The sequence below is a fragment of the Melospiza melodia genome, chromosome 21 (genome assembly GCF_035770615.1).
Source record: "Melospiza melodia melodia isolate bMelMel2 chromosome 21, bMelMel2.pri, whole genome shotgun sequence".
NCBI classification, from domain to species: Eukaryota; Metazoa; Chordata; class Aves; order Passeriformes; family Passerellidae; genus Melospiza; species Melospiza melodia.
Window position 1 is genome coordinate 14,489,979 of NC_086214.1, and position 21,281 is coordinate 14,511,259.

Here is a 21,281-nt window from a genome sequence, read left to right on the forward strand (position 1 = left end):
GAATCATGTGCATGGATACTGGAATTGAAGTCATGTGTTGACTTTTTCACTCATTTTAGGTCAAGCCCAAACAGATTATTACAGTTTAGCCACTACTTGTATTAATCTCAATAAGCTATCCTTGAAACTGAATGGAATTTTAGGGGGGTTGGGGAGATAAATTTTACAGTTCATTTGTCATTTCTATGGATGTATAGAACATAGGAGGGGGAAAAGAGAGAGGCAGGTTTACTGTGACATGGTGGGAGATGGAATATTAGAGATCGCAACACTGAAACGTGATTTGCAGATAGCAAGTTTGAAAGGTAGTGTTTTACCTGGATGACTGGTATACAGCCCAGAATGGCAGTCCTCTCACAGAACCCCAAGTTTTATGCCTAATTTGTTTTTCTATTTGTTGGGGTGAAAAGGGGCAGTCCCCTTACAACTGAATTCACTCAAGGAAACTTGAAATTGTAGGTGTTCTTTCAGTCCATAATTTTATTAAGTGCATACTTTTAAATACTGTCAGTGAGAAGGTTCTATCTGGTGACAAATGTTTATATTTCTTATGGCTGCCTTGTAAAGATTCAAAAATGTACAATAATGAATTTCTTAATATGAAATAAGGAGTAAGATTTCTACAACTGCTATAGATTTTGATGTGAGCTGGTTTTTAAAATCTTAAAACAGATTAGCCACTTAAATAAAACCTTCTTGCCTTTAAACAAACAGTGTCACTGATTTTTCTTACCAGTAATTTGAGAAATATTGGATCATGATTGTACGTGTCCGAGTAGCTGGTGGAAACATTATAAGTAGAAGCCGGTTGATCTGTCTGAAATAATACTTAGATTGGAGGTCAACTTTTCAAAAATCTCCAACTCTCCTTTTCAAAAGTCATAGAAAAAAGCATTTCACTAATGAGACAACATATTTGTGAAAGCTTTATAGAAGTAGTTTCAGGACATACAAAGGACAACTTAGAGATACTATACTTATACTTCCATATAGAAAAGTTGTTTAAAAACCCACAAAACACACACAAACACTAGATCAAGAAATAACACAAGCTAAAATTCTCAGTTATCTGAAAGTCTAGAAGTCTTCAGGCTGGAAGGGTTGCTTTGATATTTCGAGGCCTCATTAACTGTTCAAATGTTTTAAAATGGGTTCATTTGAAAAGAAAAAAAGAAAAATTTGGAGCAAGTTTAAAAATCAATACTCAAGTTTAAAAATCAATACTTATACATAAATCATAATTGAATGCTTTTCATATTTATACCTGATACCATTAAAATTTTAGTAACACTGGAACTACTAGGTCACATGAACATTTTAAAAATTACCAAGTAGAGCAAAGTTTCCCAAATCAGTCTTTTGTTTGAAAGTTCATTTTAGAGTGAACATAATTGGAGAAGCCTGCACAAAGCTTACCATGGAAAACAGCCCTGCTGTTGAATTCTAAAAACTTGACAAATCTTTGCTTTCATGGGAAAGACTAAACTTTGTTATACTGAATGACAGACCAAAAAAGGCTTGTCAAATGAATGTTAATTTTATTAAAAGTAATTAGAAGCAAAATACAGGTATCAAATGCTAAGTATACATAATCAAAATACTTCCATGTGATATTAACTAATCAGAGTAGTTACAACGTGTTACATTAATTGTAGTAACAAATTTCTGTATATAACTAAAAGACAGATGCAGCACAAAAGCAATGTTTAACTCAACTGCCAAGATGCTATCTAAAGCATCAGTAAGAAATTACAAAGTTGATCTGATTTGTCTGGAGACAAACTACCTAAGATAGGATTAGATGGCTAATCCTTAAGGCCATAAAGTAAGAGTCCTAAAATGGCTCTGTTCTTGTGGCATGAGTGACTCCACAGAATGCTGTTGCTTTGGAATGGCAGTTTTGCTTAGAACTCAAAGAAGCCACTACTGTTTTATTAACTTCCAGCTAATGTGATTAATAACTTTAGTTTGCTAGTAACAAAAAAAAACCCCAACAAGTTAGGCTTTCAAAATAATAGACCAATCTTTTTTACATGGAAAGTATTTGTGCTAAATCTCATGGCTGCTGGATACCAATTTAAGCACTACTCTTACCCAGGATTACCCCTCATAAGTCTGTCATAAGCCCTTGCTTTGGCCATTCTTACTGGCCAGTTCAGCATCATTTTCTAAGTACTTACTGCCTCACGAAATACGGTTTCAATACAGTTCCCTCATCTCAGCACGGATAATACACTGTGGTTGGTACTATTTTGCTTCTCTCTTTACTTGAAAAGAGAAAGCAAGGAAAGTCCTGAGCTGTTTCATAAAAAAAAAGTGTAATGGCTCCATTAAGTGTATAGAGTGCAGCCTTTCAGGTGCTATTCAGACCTCTCCCTTATATGTGCTCATAAATTGGAAACATGAAAAAATAGTTACAGCCATCTCTGTCTAGGTACCAAGTGTTTGATGGAGTTTCTTTGCTTGCATTCTGATAGCTTGAGATGGTTTCAGGGATCGATGTACAGACTGTGAGTTTCGTGCCATTAGATAGTAGTAGTTCGATATTGCTTGTTGCCTGCAGAAGAACAACAGGACTACCATTAGCAGCATGAAGTCAGTAGAGTTAATCAACTGGTTATCTCACATATTGCTGGAAAACAAAGAGGAGAAAGGAAGAGGTCTGGTACACTTTCACTGTGTAACTGTTCTAAACACTAGCAAGAAATTATTTTGTTATCTTCAGTGAACGTAAATGGCAAGTACACAAATGAAGTACTGTGATATTTTAACTAGCAACAGGAGTATTTCTTGTGATATAATCTAATTCATTAAAATGCAAAACAATAGAACAATACTTTGAATTGGAAACAATCATTTGAGATCAAGACTTGCTTCATCATTAAAAAAATGAAAACAAAGCACTAACATTAAAACTCGTGGCAATTGGATACCAGAAGAGAAAGTCTCATGCAAGGCTAAAGGCACCTCCAAAAAAAGTTCATTTCATAATTATTCCAGTAGGCAACTAGGCAGTAACAGAGCACAGTGTATGCATCTACACATGCAGGAGTACTGTACTGCAGAAGCACTTCAAATGACTGTTGAAACTGTCAGTCCAGCATTTGAAACTGCTCTCATTTTTCTTGATAAGTTCAGTGAAGTGTCTTGCACCTGTCTTTGTTGCTAAAATGGCACATAGTATTCAGGATGTACCTTTCCCTCTAACAAAAAGAACAATTCCAACATAATGGGTGAAAATATTTATATCACATCCACTTGGGTACAATTGCTGTGTTTAAAAATGCCACCAATACAATTATGAGCTGCTGTTAATTGTGATAGCATAGACTAAACTGCTATGAAAATTTGAGGGATGGAAAAGAAAGGCTGTAAAATCAGACAGCTCAGGATAACGGTTGGTTCTCTCATGCTTTGTGATCATTAGTAACCAGTCAGAACTGATCCTGAGTGACAAAAAGATTAGTACTAGTCATTTTTGATCTGGAGTGAGAAAAGCTGATGTTTGCATAGGAGGTTCATTGTAAACCCATGAGGACTCACTTATCCATAATTTAGAGGTGAAGTTTTACAACTGCACAATGATCTGCTGTAGCAGAGATGGCCACAGTGAATATGAAGGAAGAACCCTGTGGTTCTACATAATACTGCCTTAAAGAAGCATGAGATAATAAGCCTTTCTCTCTATAAACAGCAGGTTTTCTCCCCACAGATGCATGCAGGCATAGCCAAGGTGAACAACTACTTTACCTGGTTGCTACTATCTTCAGTTACGAATGAGAGAAACTGTCACATCACTAGCAGATGGGAGAATATTAGGAGTGAGATTTAGTGACCTTTCAGTGGGTATGATAAAATTAACTTGATACAAATTTTAATCTATAGTTATCTAGACATGGTCCCATTGATACAAATTTTTGCAATTATCTGGGATGTTAAACCCTTACTTCTTTGTAGGTAAAGTATTTGATGCTAAACTCTCTTTAGAGAATTTGAGGTGCTTGACATTTAGTTATTGAATACTTTACATGGTCTAAGAGAAGAAGAAGTTTAGGGAATCACCCTATGACAAGATTTCTGAACTTTAATTTTTATTTTCTTAATATGTCTAATTCAGAATGACATAACCTTCACAAATACAGCAGCCTACCACCTTGTGGATTAACAAAGGTGTTTTATAAGAGGCTTCTTCAGTTGGGTACCATGGACTGTTAACATAATGCTACCTAATAAAAGTGTTTTTTAATGGATGTGCAGACATCAGTGACTGTGCCAGTACATTGGAATTTTCCCACCTCCTCCCCCAGTCTGGATTGGCACCTCTTTTAGACAAGAGTCAGGGAGGGATTGTTCTCACACAAGGTCAAAGGTAGGCTCCTTCTGACAAAAATCTGACTTCCACAACAAGGAAACTGAAGACAACTAGAGCATTTGGCAGGTTTTAGAAGCTGCAAATCCAACTGCAGATTTAAACTTCCCAGGTATCTTTAAGAAAAAACAGATGTACTACATTACACTTGGAAAAGTTCTGCAACTATTCCTAATCGTGAGTTACAGGGACTACTTGGCCTGCAATTGGCTATGTTCTGGTGGCAGGTAAAGTTGAGGGACGCTTAGCAGTATTTACCTCTCCTCTTTCACAATGGCATCATCAAATGCCTGGGAGATATGCTTCAACTGGCAAATCCCTGAGGAGACCAGTTCCAGCTCACAGTCAAACTCTCTGCAAACAGAATGGTCATTGCTACAGATCAAACAGGACAGGTGACAGTACTCAAGCCTTCATCCCTGAAGTACCACTCTTGTTACCTCTAGACTTTACCCAGAGAAGTTTAGGGCTGTGGAAATTATACTCTTAATTCCATTGGCCAACTGCTTCACGTCTCCATTCATCCCCCGAACAGCTATCTTCCAACTGAGACATAGGATTCGGGTTCACAAGGCTTGGATTCAACTTCTAGCTTTAACCTTTCTTGTGACTTCAACCAAAAGAAAAACCTGTGTGCACATTATTATTTCCCTAGCTCCCAACCCTTGATCTAATTTGTTTGTTCTATGAGGCGGGAATCTCTCTACGTTATATAAAGAACTCAGCATAAGCAGAGGTATTCCTGGTATCTTTGGAATACAAACAGCAGCTTTGGAAAAGTTACAATTAAATCAGAGTAAGATACTGAGCATTTTCCTTTACCCAAAAGGCACCAGCAAAAAACTCAGGTATGTCTCTAAGAAAAAATTACTTTTTATGTTTCAGCTTTATGCATAGCTCAGTCCCAGTCCAGGGAGCTGGAACTACTTTCTTAACTATTCAAGCAGCACACAGCTTCAGGGGAATAGGACAGAAAACTTCAAACCTTGCCTTTCACTTTATCAGATACTCTAATCAGTGTAATAAATTAAAAAAAAATTTAAAAAAAGTTTACAAACTAATGTGACTTACATCTTTCTGCTGGAAGGAGCAGGAGATGAATAAGGGCTCTTCAGTGCTGCTGCTCTTCTGGATCTCCGGAGAGAGAGAGCATTTTTACCAAGCCAGGATGAGAAATCCCTCCATTCTCTATGTTCTGACACCTTTGTTGGCCCAAGCAAGGCCCTTTTGCTGGACTTTGGAGTGCCTTTGGAACTGGCTGCTGGAGTAACACTCATATAGCAAGGTGTTTGAGGTGTAGCAGTTCTTTTTTTGGTAGAACTGGTTGCACAGCTTCTGCTGATGGATTCAGCTGGAAAGGTCACCATTGAGCGTACTGGGCTTTGGCAAGACTTCTGTATTTTCTGAAAGAAGCATTAGACATGTTAGGCTAAATGAAGTGAATTAGCCATGAGTTTGGAACCAGGAAGGCTAGGAATATTTGGGCTGAATTACTAGCTTCCATGCTCATATCAGGTTTCAACTAACATGAATGCATCTCAACTTCTGTACTCATTTGAATAGGAAGTCTCTTGCTTCCCTAGCCCTTGGCACTCATCAAGGACTTCAGAGCAGGCATTGGACAAAGCTCTTGCTTCTCCTATGCTGGAAAAATTCAGGCTCCACAACACAGAATACATGCATTTAAAAAACTGACGTCTGCAAGAAAGGGAAGTGCAAGCTTGAATCTGCTACTCTGCTACCTTGTGGCAGGTTTTGTCAGTCTAAATTTAGATTAACTATAATGAAGAACATGAAAATAAATAGTATGGGTACAGGAGAATAAATAAAAGAAAAAAAATCCAAAGTGCTGCACATTTCTCAGTAACCATTCTTTGCAAATTATGGCAATTTCTACCCAATTTCCTCTGTGTAAAGACTGTTCTGCAATATATGATTAAATACAAGAGGGGAAAAGCTCTTATAACAAAATAAACTGTTTTCACCTTCCTCCATGTTCTGCCAGAACCATAATTTGCCTGTCTATACTTTAGGAAAAGATATTAAAGATTTTAAAAGTTAGTAGCTATGAGACAAAGACTAAGGTGTGCAAGTGTGTGGGAATGAACTCTCTGGAATAGAGCACTCAGTACAGAATTCAGAAGTCTTAGTACTGGAGTTGAAGCAAAAACTAAACTCTATCTATGTTCTACTGCAAAGACAAAGTACCTGGGACACTGTTCCAAAAGCATATTTTGCTGTTCTTTTAATAGTCTGAAGAGTTTGGCACCTCTGCCTTGGTTCCAGACTTTCCCTAGTTGGGGTTTCATGAAAATTCAACTCGACTGGCTTTAATGGTACCCGTTTCCTTAAAGACATGCGAATGGTATTGAGAGAACTCAGAGAGGCCCTTCTCTTGAATTTGTCAGGCACAGGGCTCTCATCCTCATTGAGGTCAGCTAGGAGCCGGTGTTTTCTCCTCGCCACTGTTGCTTGGACATTTTGGAGCACAGATGCCATCTTGTTCCAGCTCTTGATCAACTTTATTTCTAAAACAATGAAAATGAGACCAAAGCTTAGGCAGAACAAGGTACAAAGCAGTGTAAAAAAAGAGAAATGGAAACTGTTACACAATATATTCGGTTACACTTGCCTGAAACAAGAAAACAAGAGCTCAGCAGACTTTTAGTTGGAGAACAGGGTTGATTTTTGAAAGAGAACAGGTTGAAAGAGGTTGAAAGAGAACAGGGTTGATTTTTAAGGCTATTTAGGTTTGCTCAAGTCCACCAAGAAGCCTTGTATTGCAATTCCACTGGAAAACTCTAGTTTGAGAGGTAGAATGCTCTATGAGTGCATCTTTTTGGTTTATGTCTCAGATCAAGATCTGATATCCCAAATTTTTGCCCTCTTTAATCAAAACAACCTTCCACAGAGAGACAGGTCTACACAGCTGCTATTGTCTCCTGCCACACTTGCTAGCTGAAGGCTTCTGCTACAGTCCCAGTTATGATTATGGATAGGTAAATCGTGAAACAGACAGGATTATTACTGGCAGAAGACTTTGGTGAGAAGGGCTAAAATGCTAGTTATCTATATGACATATGATAATTTAAACATATATACTTTCCATCCTTGATTTTCACTAGTTAACAAATACGACTGAAAAGAGAGAGAGCGCCGCTGCTGTCCTACGGTTACAATGATCTGTTTATTAAACGGGTATTGCACAGGACAGCGCGGTGCCTTCTTTCTTCTGCAGGCCGCGGCGCTCTGGGGTAGCCCCCGGCCGAGCCCCTGGACACACCCGGGCCCACGCCTCGTCCGAGCCCCTCTCGCCGCAGGAACTCTGCTCTGCTGGCACTGGCCGTGCTCCCCGCCGACAGCCGCGGCAGATCCGCCGCGCCGCCACATCGGGCTAACGGGACTGGGCGGAACCAGCCGGTGCCGTTTTTGCGCCTACTGGGACAGTAGCAACAAGCGCGAAAAGTGTCGCCAAGGCCGGAGGAGACGGGTTCGGGCAAAGGGAGCCGCGACTGGGCCGCTCTGGCAGCTGCTCGGGGCAGTACTCACTCAGCGCGCCGCACGCGACCGGGACCCGGATCGGGACGGAGCCGCCAGCTCCCCACAGCAGCTCCTCTGTGCGCCGCCGCCGCGTTTGAACGCCGCGCCGCCCCCTCCGAGTCCCCGGATTGGCGCCGCCGCCGCCGCCGCCCGCCGCAATTGGCTGGGCCCCGCGCGGGGCTGCCGTTACTCGGCCGGGCGCGCGCGGCGCAGCCGGCGGTGAGGGAGCGGCCCGCGCTGGCTGAGGGGAATGTCCGGGCCCAGCGGCACAACCGCAGGGGCTGCGCTGCGCCCCCGCCGGCCGCGGCTCTGGCGCCTTCGCGGGCCTCGGCCCAGAGATCCGCGTCAGCAGGACTAGTAAAAGGACTCAGGCTGGGTTGCCCACTTGGGTATCCAAGCCACAGCTCGTGTTGCTTCTGGTAATTATCGGTCAAAGTCTTAGAAGGTCTTTGTTTGTTTGCTTTTACTCCACGGGCTTCTGCAGCTCTTGCTGGAGGAGACAGCTAGTGTAACTGTCCGTATGAGATCGTAAACCATCCGGGATGCCCTCTGAAGCAAAGAGGGCCAAGGGAAAAGGATGTATGTGTTCAGCGGTGGGGGATTTTATTTTTATTTGTTGGGGTTTTTTTTTCTTACCCTAGTGGCAAACAAGACATGCAAAGCGTTCATTTATCTTGAAATTACTTCTGCTTGGCAAAAAATTGCTCTAGAAAGAACTGTAGCAGCGTTTTTTTCCAAAGATATGTTTTCCCCGCACCAAGTTAAACTCGGAGCTGACAGCTAGAACACCTCCTTAACTAAGACTTCGCTTATAGTGATGGAAAAGCCAACCCAACACTGCAGGATACCTCTTGAATCACACCACTGGCTCATAAACAAACATACTTTTTACAGATTCATAAGAACTCTGGTTTTAAAAAAGTTCCACATGATGGTGTTTGCGCCACTTTGTATTCACACGCTAATATTGATGAGTGCAGTGTAATAAACATCCTTTATTAACAGATGTGTTTCTATGTACTACTGTCCTATATTCTGTTCTACTTTCCTCTGTCCATTGCCTTCACGGCTTCCAGTTAGCTGAAGTGTTAGACCTGTTCCCCTGTGTTCTCCTCACTCTCTCTAGCAAAAGTTTCAGGTTCTTCTCACTAGCAAACTGGAGCTTCAGCCACCATATTTTAAGACGTGGTTTGGATTTTTGGAAATTGATCTAGAGACCTCCTAAATGACTAACAGTTCTGCAAAACAAAGAGCTCTCCTTGGAGGTGCTAAATACAAGAGAGACAGAGTCAGGTAGTAATCAGACCACATGATCAGTTTCTAAGGGTTTTGTTGATAGCTGGGGATGTGGGTTGGTACTTTGAATGGCAAGAGTGGGCAGAGGAATCCCTAAGAATAGGAACAGTGCTAATTGAAAAGAGTATGTGTACAGGCAGAGAGATTCTATGTGACACAAGAACTGTAGGCAAAAAGACTAACAGCAGACTGAAGCTTAATTGTGCTATCAACCTGTCCTTTCATGCCTGTTTATACAATTAAAATAGAAATAGCTGAGCTTTTGTAATTGTAAACAGACTCTCAGGGATCTGCATGTTTTCTTCTTTGTATGGTGCACTTCTTGTTTCCATCCATTTCAACTTTTTTTTATCCAGCCTTTATCTAAGGCAGGGTACTGATTGTCATGGAATGGTACCCTAGAAGACTATGAAAAGTCATTAGTGCTAATTTTGCACTGATGTTCCTGTTCAAATGTATACAGCCCAAAGAACTGAGTACTTTCAAACGCTAGGCATCAAATCACAGACTATGATCAATTAATTGCAGCTGATGCCAACCAAAGGTTTTGCAGACGATGTGGCTACTGTCGCAGCATTTGATACCATTTCACTGTTTAGCTAGACTGAAGGTGAAGGCCCAGAAATTAAAATATGTGTCCTGTGCTTGTACTGTGATTGTTCTTCACTCTTTTTTTCTTTTGATTTAGGTAAGACTATATTTTAGACTCAAGGGCTTGTTTGACGGCTGGAGTACAGAGGTTGTTGGTTTTGATTGTGAAGAAACAAACTTTCATCCATTTGTTTAGAAGCCTATTATGTTGGGACTGGCAAGAAATCTACCCACAGCTTTCTGCATGTTGGTTTGATTTAAGACCAGAAGAGAAGTCCTCTCAATGGAAGATGACAGTGAACCCGAGCAAAGCTCCTGGGCCTATCTACCTGATGTCTGTCTGAGGCATGTCTTCCATTGGTTAGATGACAGAGACAGATCTCGGGCTGCCTTGGTCTGTAAAAAATGGAGTTGTGCCATGCACTCTGGATCTCTCTGGAGATGCAGAACCATCACCTTTTATGGCCAGCCATCAAGGGCACGCACACTGGAGTTTCAAAGTGCACTGTGGTATACCAAGAAATTTGGCAAGTATTTGAAGCACCTTGAGATCAAGTTATCGAATCCTTACAATACTCCCTTTATCAAAAAATTTCAAGTGATTATGAGAGGTCTTCTTTCACACCTGGGTAAGTGTAATAGTCACCTAGTATCACTGAGCATCAAGTACCTAGAATTGGACTGCTTGATCTGGAGAAATGTGGTTAGGGCTCAGTTTATCAAGAATTTAGCTGCCTTCCTGAAAAGAATGAGCAATCAACTTGATTATCTTAACTTAAAAGGAGCAAGAATAACTTTGGAAGAAGGCTGTGAGCTTCTGAATTCTCTAAGCAGTTTGACAAACAGAAGCTTTATATCTGAAATCAATATTGAGGATTTCTTCAGTCTTCACCTTTCTGTCTACAGCAGTGCCTTGTTCCACCAAACTATGTCTAAGTTCCACAGGCTGACCATCCTGACTTTCAATTATAACTGCATGTCTGATGAACTGCTGGACATCCTGCGGGAGCGCAGCTCTCATTCTCTGTGCACCTTGAATATCAAGTGTCATATCCATGACCCTCATGGGCAAGTGGTCTCAGGAATGTCATGGGCAAACTTGGCCAAGAGAGCCCCAAAACTGAATGTGAACTTCTTCTTTGAAAGAGTCATGAAGCATGATCACCTAGCTAGGATCCTGCTAGAGGAGATCCCAGTTAGGAGCATCAGCCTACGGAGCTGTTATTTTAGTGACCCAGACTGGACTATGAGACCTACTCTCACCAACCTTCTCCCAGCTTACTGGCATGGCCTGCAGGTAAGGGAAACGAGAGACACCCCACTGCAGTGTCACAAAGCTCTACAAAGCAATCATGTAGGCCTTCGGCATAACAGCAGTCAGCAACAGAAGTTCCTGACCACTTTAGTTTTACATTCAGAGGGCAGTTTTCCTAAGAAATTTCAGTGTTTCATCCATAATGTTGTTAATGAAATTATCCTTGTCCAGTTATAACCCTCCATAATGCTATCAGGCTGCTCTATTTTGGCAATACACAAATGTCCTATAGCATATCTAAATTAACTAGTGCCCATGTCAAAGCACTTTGGTGTCACAAGGGATGTGTCATCAAAGGTTTGCAACAGCTGACCCACATAAGTGAGCATCAGGTCTTTGCATGCCAGAGGGAAACAAGTGGCCTTACACCTGACGGCTGCTGACAGCTTTCTGTAAGTCCTGTTTCCATTGCTGAGTTGTGAATAAACACCATAGATATGTAAAGCTTTCTAGAAACCACCATTGGCTCTACTCTTGTCTCTGGGATAATTTTCATTATGTCAGGTAAGATCATGGTATGACTGTAGGTGCAGTGTTTTCTAATAAATGCACAAGGGATCACCCCCTCTTAGCAGGACAGTGATTTACTGTAGCACATACACTGTTGCCATAATGCAAAACAGATTGTCAGCTAATATCAAGGTATAAAATTGATCTGCTGACTTTTTTTTTATTAACTTGGAAAACTATTTGTTGAATTCTAGTTACTGCATGCAACATCTGTTTAGTAGTACTAACAGTGTTCATTTTTTTCCAAGAAATTAACACTTGAATTAAACAATGACCATGAGTTGCTGGACAATGAGCTCCTACAGCTTATTTTATCATGCAAGAGGTTGTTATTTCTGAAAGTCTGGGCATTTCTAAGTGTCAGCTTTATGGAGAGGCTGCTACAAAACCGTGCAGAAAGGAAATGCATTTTGACTACCATAAAGGTAAGACTTTGTGCTTCCGAACTCTCATTCCCATTCTTGTTCCTATACCCAAAGGTTCCCATGCCCAGGCAAAGATCACTTACAGAAATGTTAATCTAACTATCTTCCCTATGTTATGCCTTAGTACCAAAGAGCTTGGGAGCCACTCACAGAAAGGAGGCTTTCCAACCCTACTTAGCCACATACAGATACTATAGAAGTTTATGATGAAGTCCTGAAAATTCCAGAAGCCCTTCCTAGACTGGCACTCCCTCTGTCACCTCTAGTTCAAGCCCTCTCCCACTTCCAGGGTTTCTCAGTTACCTCTCAGGCTCAGTGCTTATGTCTATAACCAAGGAAGGTGGACTGAATCCCACTAAACTGCAAAGATACAAACACATCACACCCTTTAGGGGTCCTGTCTTGAACTGAGGCCAAGCCACAACTGTAGCTGGTGTAAACCATGCTGACATGCTACTTTCTGTGCTACAATCTGAATTCTGCAGGTCCTTACAAATCTGTGCAGATCCCAGGGATGCATCAGTTCTGGGGGTAAAAAGAACCTTGTTCTTCCTGTCTGAGTCAGCACAGTCAGACAGCAGGGACAACCACAAAACCACAGCTAAAAGATAAAGAGTAAATTTACTTCCCTTCTTTTGCTTACCGAGGCATCCCCAAAGCAACCACCAGGCAGACACAAGTGGAGAGATAGAGGCACAGTTAAACTTGCTCCGTGCCAGAGGATCACTTGCTGGCATTCATACTGGGTTATCAAGGGCTATTCCCATCTGCAAGGTCACCTGAGTGATTTACAATCCTTCTTGCTAGTCTTCCACTATTTAACCCATTCCTCCCAACACCTCCCAAAAATTCTTTGGCAGGAGATGATGTTTTCAGTCAGGTGGGAGTGGGAAGAGAGTACAGCATCAAGATTCTATTCCAATTCAAGCAATTTTGCTTCTCTAGATTCCTTATTAGTCACAGATGCTTCTTGTTGCCATGAGCTGTAATGGGTTTAGCTCCCTATATCTGAGAGACATGACTGCTCTTTGTGCATACAGGTCAGGATTTATACAGCCCAAGACGACAGCACTGAGGAGGAGCGGCTGCTGGCTGATATTTACAGGAAATTCAAGTACCTGATTGACTCAGAACTGAATTATTTTGTCATCACTTACCCAATGGTATAAACTACAGGAAGAGAACACCCAGTGACATCTGAATTAATGGATCCTTTGGAGTGCTTTAGTAAGGGATTTGAATTTTGACAGCAGTGCTTCCAAAAGGGAGTTATCATTCCAGCAAGTGAGAAGCAAGGGACAATTTTAAACTCCATGCATTAAAATGTTGGACTTGGGAACTGGACTCTTTTGTCTCCAGCATTATTTATTCTTTCCCTTGCTTTGGTTTTCCTTGCCAGAACCAAAGGAAGCAGTGATCCCTTTCCCACCCTTACAGGCATCTCTGATAAAAATAAGACCCTCCTTTTTTTTTAGCACTTCTCATTTCAGAGCTTCAAACATTTACCACTGAAGCCCACCTCAATGTTTCCGTTTTACGAATGGGGGAACTGAGACATGGGGTGAACAAGTGATTTTGCCAAAGTCAGCCTTGACTTGATCTCGATTCAGATGCAGAGAGATGCACTATCTAGTGTATCAGTTAGGTAAGTTAGGTCCTGTTAAGTTTGCCATACTGTCTAGTTCTTAGCAGCAGATGCTAAGATAAAAACAAAACATCACATGGCCAGTCCTGAGAGACATCCCTCCCACTTGCTCAGCTGTCCAATGAGTGATTTATGAGGACACTCCTGCTCTGGCTTCCACACAGTTGCCTTCTGACACCTTTCAATGGCACAAGATATCATTAGTTACACATGAGAGAAACATGGAAGAAGGGGCATTTCTCATTATTCTGAATTTTATTGCCAAGTGGAAGATTTCATCAAACATTTTAGAGCATAGATAGTTCTGAAACAGATAGCTGTAAGTACTAGGTCTGTTTTAATTACTTTGTGCAATTAGACAGCATTACATTTGGAAGCCAATACATTTGGAAGCCTGCAAATAAAATTTCAGCAGGAGCTGGTTCTTTGGAGCACAGTCTCCCAGTATAATGACTTCAGTAATTGTTTATGCAAACAGACTCTCTCATTTGCATGCACAGCACTTCATCAATGTACAGTGTGTTCTCCTTGACCTTGATCTCTTCCTCCAAGGAAAGCTGTCGACGGCTCAGGCCTTTCAGCTCTGTCTGAGCCTGTGCCAATGCATCCTTTAATCTAACAGGGAAAATAGAGACAGGCATTAGTTGAAAACACATGGGTAGTGGGTTTTTTTCTCATAAGGGTTAGGATTTCTGGGCAAGAAAAAGAAAGATGGAAAGGGATTCACAGAGAATATCCATTGTCTTCCCCTAAAGTCTATCCACTAACTTCCCTTAAAGTGTCCTGCCCTTAAAAGAAAAGCAATTCCCAACTTTTCAGGGAGAATAGTTGGGACCCATTGTCATGCTAACACATTAAATTAACCAATACCACAGATTTTCCTCTTGCGTAATTTCCACTTGCCTTTGAATATTTTTGGTAATCTCTTGAACTTCACTCATCAGGCTGCTGTGCACTGTGTCATAGCACAGTTCCACATTGGGGCGATGGTTCCTCGCTTCCAAGCGGGTTTGAGCCACTTTCACAGGTGCTTCCTTATCAGTGATTGCTTTCTTTAAGGCTGCAATGTTCTTCTCCTGTGAGGCAGTCTCATCCATCACCTTAACAAATCCAACAATGAAATTCTGTACACTGCCTCTTACAACGTGTGAAACCATCATCATCTACTTTAATAGTTGCAACAATCACAGTACCACTCAATATGTTGTTATTTCATCAAATAATATTTTTCAAAGCTTAGCCAGGAGTATGATTCCTTCATTGGAAAGCAGATGACACGGTTCTGGGTAAACCCAGAAATTCATGCTCAGCAATTAATATTTTTTAATGTTAATACTCAGTTTTCATGTGTCAAATTTTGAGCACATTGACTCTGCTGTTATCAATTATCAGGCTCTTACATCACAATCCTGAAAAAGCTATAGGAGCCTCATGCAACTAAAAATCACAAGGAAAATCCTGTCTTTACTGATGGCTACAGCAACATTTAGATTGTATGAGTGACTCCAGAAATTCGTCTCTTTGGTGGTGCACACAGAGCTAAGAAAAAAAAAACTAAAGTTACTTTTACGGAGAAGGGAACAAAAAGGAAAATGTGGCAGATAAGAGCAACCCACTGGATTGGGTAAACTGGTAGATAACCCAAGCCTTGTGTTTCCACTTTTTCACTGACTGTCCCCTATGACTTACCATTGCAAGAAGCATCTCTAGCTTGTGCTTGGCATCCTTGACTTCCTTCACCCTATTTCTAAAAGCATTATTCACCAACTCACATTGCTTGCGCATGTCATTTGCTATCTGTGAGAGGATGCCATCGATAAGTGCCTTCAGTGCCAAAGAATTGTTTCGCTGCTTGTCAGCCTTTTCAACATTTATGTTTGTGAAATCTATCCAGTCCTGAGGGCTAACAAAACTGAAAGGGAATCAAAATAAGAGGTCACCAACAGACAGCAGCAGGCCCTCCATGACTTCATAAATCTGTAATTGTGCCACAAATTCAAGAACAAAGCAGCACTTTTAACCGCATGTCACAGCAAGTGCCATATGTCCAGGGAGTGCTACAGATACAAAGGAAAGACTCTGTCACAATCATTTTGTAATGAAGTAGATGAGAGTCCAATGAAAACAAATTTGCTAGAGACATAGAGGAGCCTTGCTGTTACTTTCCCCTGGCAAAGGGGAACTTACAAGTTAACATGGTGGGAAACACACATAATAATCAGTATTTCTTAGAACATCTTTCATTAATAAAGCTGTTACTATTAATAGCAGGCAACTATGTACACAACACATTCCCTTATTCTCTCACAGAGTTCACCTCTACGACACTTACAGTATCTGCTGGGAACAATAGTTGAGAAGCCCAGCCTCAAGCTTGCAGGCGGGTGTTTGAGAAGTTCTTCAGAGGGTTTGTTCCTTGTCTCATTGGGTGAATATATAAAGTTTTAATTGTCATTTGCACATAGCAGGCAACACCATCCTGGGTGTGCTCTGAGTTACATAACCTGTTTTGAGTGCTGGCAGCCTCTTGGTGTTGCAAGTTTGCTAGCTGTTACATAGCAACAGGGATTTTATGAGGCTCTTGCACAAATTGTTTTCTCAGTACACCTCCTCTTTTCAGTCCATTTTTCTGTGGTAGCTATTTTTGCATTTAAACCTTTCATACTAACTAACCCATGCAGAATGGGCACATTTGACAGCTTAATGTCTGAGTGAGAAACTGACTTGACACCTCATGGGTCTCAGTCCAGCATTCTCCCCAGTGGGACACCCTGGGAGAGGAAAGAAGTTAAGATCAATAAATCTATTCTGTGTTTAAGCAATATGTGAAATTCTTCCTTAGCTAACTGTGAGCTTCAAAAACTATTTTAAAAACTGCAGTTCACTGGGAGCATAATCATTGTGGTTTCCCAGACATACTACACAGATACAGAAGTGATGGACAGAAGTATAAGAAACAATTACATGGCAAAAAGATAAAGCCTGTTTTACACAAAACTAATCTTGCTGTTACTGGGACAGCCCGTATTATCTGTATAATTATCATATGTTTGTTGAACTAAAGAACCACTTACTTTCCTTCTAGTTTCACTGCATTATCAGCATATATAATATGAGGAGTGTCATTTGTCAAGCTAGCACAGTAATCATCAATTGTCAAAGCTGTGAATTTGTCCTTCAGATCCATGTCCAGGTCGTATTTTGCTGAACGGTTCCGTCTAGGAGAAAAAACAACCAAAACTCTAATACCATGTGTAGGCATTCACAGGTATCCTTAATATGTATGCATACATGCATTAGATAATTCAAACGCTGTTACAGAAATCGTCGTGTAAGAACTCTTAGTTGTCAAGTCACAAAATCTACAGTATGAAGCTGCCTTTTTATAAATTGATGGTACAATTCTCACTGAAATTAAAGGCACAGGACTGGATCATGAGAAGACCAAGGATCAAGCACAAGTACTTCGTATTCTACAAGCAGAACCTCTCACCACTACTGATTGAGTGGTATGAATTAGGACTGACCTCCTGCTAGTGTTTAGCATTGAAGATAACTTAGGACCTGTGTTCAGCCTGACAACTTCTCAGTATTATGGCTGTCTTAACTTTCATCTAATTAGTGTTCTGTTATGCTCTCTGCCTCTGCACCTGATTTGCTCATTTGTTTGTTCCAATGTACGTCCAAGTAAAGCAATAATCCCCTGGAGGACTTCAACTTCCTTCAGCAGCTGCTGTTCCACTTCATCATGCACCAAGTCAATCCCAACTCGCCTCTGCCTACATGAAAAAAGGAAAAAACTATCAGCCACATTGTTCAAATGCCTGCATCGAATAGAGATGATAATGTTCCACTCTCCTCAGTGCTGTAACACCTAAATCAGACTGTGACTTCACTGTAAAGAGAGGTGGGCCTTTAGTTTGCAGTCTTTTTTCTTATTTGTTAAAGCTTCATTACCTAGACTTTTTCTGTCTCCTTGAATGCTCACCTGTACAGGAGACACTTCTGGGCAACGACAAGGGGCTCTTTGCAACCCTCCAAAGCTCTCTCCAGCCTATTCTTGAAAGTCAACAAAATCTCTGTCTCATGAACAATTTGTTCTAGCTTGTTATCTAATTCTTGCTTCCAGAATTTTATCTCTTCCCGTCTCTGTTCTATAGAATCAAAATAACAAACACATATTAATATGGGCCCATTCTATGAGCAAGGGAACTGCAGCTCAGGTCTTAGGTATGGCTAAAAATAGACTTATTCTATAGTGGAGTGCCTGTAGTGCTGTGGGCTGTGTGGAAACAGTTTAGCAACCCTGTGTCAGGAGGTTTTGTTAAGAGAGCTTTTTGTGTGTTTTGTTATAAAAATAAAGAGTCTGCCTCAAAATATTTTATAAAATATTTTTGATTTTTTCATGACATTAACAAGCATGGCATTGATATATACTCCTATTCATTATCAACTAATTTGCTAAGTCCTTCTTGAAATTACAGCTCAAATAAAACATTTTGACCCTTGCAGAAGACATGGGATTACCTAATTTCTTGTTGACATCACTCTGGGTTTTTTGAGTTGTCTTTTCTATTTCATCCACCAGCCTCCAACTCTCAGCTGTCATGCATTCTGACCTGGATTTCTGGGACTCTGTACTGGCACGCTGCATCTGGTTTGCAGTGTACCATTCTGAGGGATGAAGTTTAGATGGATCTTGTAACAGCCTGGCCATTGCTATTTTGAAAGTTTCTGGATATAATGCAGGTCAGTTTTTGGAATATCAAACCTGAAAACAGAAATAGCATTATATTTGGCTGCCAAAGCAAGAAGGGGAGAAGACAGGTCTATAAGGATGAGAAATATTTTATTCTTTTTACCTGCAAAATCACACTGATATGAAAAAAAGATTTTTTGCTCAAAGTTCCCAAGTCTTTGCTGATGAGTAGGGAAGAATGTGCTGATATGTTTGGAGTGGGAGAATGAAGAAACAGAAGAATTTGTGAGGGGAATTTACGAGGAGAGAAGTGGATCTGAAAGGAAAAGACGGACTACGCAATAGGAAGGAGAAGAGAAAGGAGACCTGTGGAGAAAGATGGAATTACTAAACAAGCAATCACAGAAAACAACAGAAAAAGTGAATAAATATAAAAGATAAATAGCCTCACAGAGGAGGCTATTTGGAGAAGCAAACATCTTTCAATAATATGACTGGAGAAATGGATAAAATCTAGACTGTAAAAAGAAATGTAACCACAGAATTATTAGTGTTGGAAAAGACCTCTAAGATCATTGAGTCCAACTGTTAATGCAGCACAGCTGTGTTCACTACTAAACCATATTCTCAAGTTTTAAAATCACATGCCTTTTGAACACATCCAGGGATGAGAATTCCACCACTTCCCAGGGCAGGCTGTTCCAATGCCTGATTAGGTGACTTTTTTTCTAATGATGATTAGGCAAAAAAAAAAAAAAAAAAACAACAACAAAAAAAAAAAAACACCACTAAACAAAAAATAAACCCAAAACAACCACCCCCCCCCAAAAAAAAAAAAAAAAACCAAAAAAAAACCCCAAAAGAAAACATAACCTCAACAACAACAAAAAAAAAAAACTACAACCACAAAACCGACAAAACAAAACATCAAACCCCAAAACCCCAAATCAAAATTCAGCAGGCAAATGAGGAAATGGGAAAGTCCAGAAAGGATTAAAGAAGAACAAAGCATACTGAGGACACTTGTTTAGTGGAGGGTGAAACCAATGCCCCGAATTTGCACAAAGTAGTTTGATTATAAATTTTCCTATTGCAGTATGCTCATCCAGTGTTCCTGAGACAGTTCCTGAGCCCAAATGCACACAACTGCGCAGCAACACACAGCTCTGCCCACACTCCATTCAGCACAGCCACCCTGAACTCGACTTCCTTCGCCCTCACACATCTCGACTAACCTCAATCCTCCGCTCAACTGCTCTGAAGTTCAAAGCCTGGCAAAGTGCCACGTCCTCAATTCCCCTTCCCTAGGAAGGGTCTTTCAGCCTCAGAGACCCCTCAAGAGTCTCTCAGCCTCCTCAGCAGCAGCACAGGTTCTTTTTAAATGTGCGACTCAATGCTGCAGGAGGCGGCTGGAACTACACGCAAGGCAAACAAACTGGCTGCTGTGGGAACTCCCGCAGCTACCTCTGCTAGCAGCTTGGTGCTGTGGCACCGGCTGGAGGAGGCACAGCACACACAAGTCCGTGGTGCTTCATTTCACCCACTTCCTCTTAAGATTTCTCAGGAAAAAGCCCACGTGTTCGCTGTACATTATTTTTTTTCATAGTTCCCAGAGCTCTGGACAGTAATTCTCAATTGATTTGTTGTAGAAATGCATAAAGATTGTGAAACAAATGAGAGGCGTATTAAGTATCCAGCTATCTAAAATGTCAGTCATAAAATATCCTTAGTAGTATGCTCTATCTTTACATCAACAATATTCTTTCCTGGGAGAAAATATTCTGGGACCCAGACACAAGAGATGAAAGAGATAAGGAGCTTGACATTAGACGGTACAATTGTGTCCCCTCCGTATAGCTCTGCTACAGTTTAGATAGATCAGGTTTCTCAGAGTGAAATCCGACGAAGTTCCAAAAGATCACAAAATGATAAAGAAGTGACATTACTCAAAAAAAAAAAAAAAAAAAAAAAAGGCACAGCAGAGATAATGTCATGTTTCTGAAAATGTGCTCAGTCACCCTGAAAGGTGAGGAAACTCCCAGTGGTGGTTTTCCACGAAGTTATTGCGGGACCGGTGGGACTTCATGCTGTTTTGTTCTGAAAACCCAGTATCGCATGCTGTCCTGCCCCAGATTGTAGCGACACTGCCACAAATTAAAGCTACAAACCACAAATCCATTCATCAATGTAAAAGACAATGGCCTTTCAAACTGTTAATATGAAATTTACAACCGATCCTGCAATATAAACTTTTAAGACAAAAAAAAAAAAAAAAAAAAAAAAAAAAAAAAAAAAAAAGCTTTAGTTTTACCTCAGATGGTTTTCTCTACCGACTCACAGGGCTAGAAAACGGCTCCACGGCCGCCGGGGCTGCGCGCACCGGACGGGACGGTCCCAGCGCGCGCCCCCCGGGCGAGCGCCGCCCGCCTCGCCCCGCGCTAACGAACAGCCCCGGGAGAGCGGCGGAGGCACCGCCCGCCGCGCCCCGCGCTAACGAACAGCCCCGGGAGAGCGGCGGAGGCACCGCCCGCCGCGCCGGCACCCGCGCCGCCTTTCCACACCGCATGTAAGCGCCCGGTAACGGCCGGATGAAAAAGGAAGTCCTGCACAGCAGTAGGGGTAAGCTAACACCAGCTTGCTTACCACATTCCATTGCGATGCCTTTGAAAAGGATTTTACAAAGGAGCGGTTCCTCACATTGTAAATTTTGTCTGGATGTAGAAAATAGGGTCACTATTTGTGAAATGGCCAAGTCCTCAGTCAGGAAACGTCTCACGTTTTCTGTGGAGGAGTCTAACCAGCCAGCATTAATGAGACTAGATCTAAATTAAGTATGTTGCCATATTCCTTGTTGGGTGCATGAAAAATAACATAAATAGTCTTATTCGTCA

The 21,281-nt window shown here is 41.2% G+C and overlaps 3 protein-coding genes across 6 annotated transcripts; 1 reads left to right on the forward strand and 2 right to left on the reverse strand.

Moving 5' to 3' along the window:
- Nucleotides 1–1,607: 1,607 nt before the first annotated feature.
- PIMREG (PICALM interacting mitotic regulator) lies at nucleotides 1,608–7,985 on the reverse strand. 2 transcript variants are annotated; one of them, XM_063173779.1, is made up of 5 exons: nucleotides 7,919–7,985; nucleotides 6,578–6,897; nucleotides 5,441–5,772; nucleotides 4,628–4,723; nucleotides 1,608–2,557 (listed from the first exon to the last, which is right to left on the reverse strand). In XM_063173779.1, exons 2-5 carry the CDS (start codon nucleotides 6,866–6,868, stop codon nucleotides 2,431–2,433), a joined length of 846 nt encoding a protein of 281 aa, XP_063029849.1. In that variant the 5' UTR covers nucleotides 6,869–6,897; nucleotides 7,919–7,985; the 3' UTR covers nucleotides 1,608–2,430. The 2 variants fall into 2 exon arrangements, with proteins under 2 accessions (XP_063029849.1, XP_063029850.1); XM_063173780.1 differs by lacking the exon at nucleotides 7,919–7,985 and adding an exon at nucleotides 3,751–3,797 and having other exon boundaries at nucleotides 2,455–2,557; nucleotides 6,578–6,933.
- A 308-nt stretch (nucleotides 7,986–8,293) lies between these two features.
- Nucleotides 8,294–13,350, forward strand: FBXO39 (F-box protein 39). Its single transcript, XM_063173825.1, has 4 exons — nucleotides 8,294–8,328; nucleotides 9,894–11,093; nucleotides 11,870–12,046; nucleotides 13,087–13,350. Exons 2-4 carry the CDS (start codon nucleotides 10,080–10,082, stop codon nucleotides 13,213–13,215), a joined length of 1,320 nt encoding a protein of 439 aa, XP_063029895.1. The 5' UTR covers nucleotides 8,294–8,328; nucleotides 9,894–10,079; the 3' UTR covers nucleotides 13,216–13,350.
- A 577-nt stretch (nucleotides 13,351–13,927) lies between these two features.
- TEKT1 (tektin 1) lies at nucleotides 13,928–20,789 on the reverse strand. Of its 3 annotated transcripts, none has more exons than XM_063173881.1 (8): nucleotides 20,702–20,789; nucleotides 18,219–18,462; nucleotides 17,680–17,845; nucleotides 17,342–17,470; nucleotides 16,766–16,909; nucleotides 15,381–15,603; nucleotides 14,595–14,791; nucleotides 13,928–14,306 (listed from the first exon to the last, which is right to left on the reverse strand). In XM_063173881.1, the coding sequence occupies exons 2-8, from the start codon at nucleotides 18,406–18,408 to the stop codon at nucleotides 14,147–14,149; spliced, it is 1,209 nt and encodes a 402-aa protein (XP_063029951.1). In that variant the 5' UTR covers nucleotides 18,409–18,462; nucleotides 20,702–20,789; the 3' UTR covers nucleotides 13,928–14,146. The 3 variants fall into 3 exon arrangements, with proteins under 3 accessions (XP_063029951.1, XP_063029950.1, XP_063029952.1); XM_063173880.1 differs by lacking the exon at nucleotides 20,702–20,789 and adding an exon at nucleotides 19,626–20,307; XM_063173882.1 differs by lacking the exon at nucleotides 20,702–20,789 and adding an exon at nucleotides 18,554–19,091.
- Nucleotides 20,790–21,281: the final 492 nt, after the last annotated feature.

Excerpts from the sequence above, each read along its gene's own strand:
- PIMREG (XM_063173779.1), bottom strand. The coding sequence starts at position 6,868 with ATGGCATCTGTGCTCCAAAATGTCCAAGCAACAGTGGCGAGGAGAAAA. Across the intron at positions 5,773-6,577 it reads CTTTTGGAACAGTGTCCCAG|AAAATACAGAAGTCTTGCCA; the intron begins GTACTTTGTCTT and ends TGCTTCTTTCAG. Across the intron at positions 4,724-5,440 it reads GCTCCTTCCAGCAGAAAGAT|AGAGTTTGACTGTGAGCTGG; the intron begins GTAAGTCACATT and ends TTCTGTTTGCAG.
- FBXO39 (XM_063173825.1), top strand. The coding sequence starts at position 10,080 with ATGGAAGATGACAGTGAACCCGAGCAAAGCTCCTGGGCCTATCTACCT. Across the intron at positions 11,094-11,869 it reads CTTACTGGCATGGCCTGCAG|AAATTAACACTTGAATTAAA; the intron begins GTAAGGGAAACG and ends TTTTTTTCCAAG. Across the intron at positions 12,047-13,086 it reads GCATTTTGACTACCATAAAG|GTCAGGATTTATACAGCCCA; the intron begins GTAAGACTTTGT and ends TTGTGCATACAG.
- TEKT1 (XM_063173881.1), bottom strand. The coding sequence starts at position 18,408 with ATGGCCAGGCTGTTACAAGATCCATCTAAACTTCATCCCTCAGAATGG. Across the intron at positions 17,846-18,218 it reads TGATGTCAACAAGAAATTAG|AACAGAGACGGGAAGAGATA; the intron begins GTAATCCCATGT and ends TTGATTCTATAG. Across the intron at positions 17,471-17,679 it reads CAGAAGTGTCTCCTGTACAG|GCAGAGGCGAGTTGGGATTG; the intron begins GTGAGCATTCAA and ends TTTTTCATGTAG.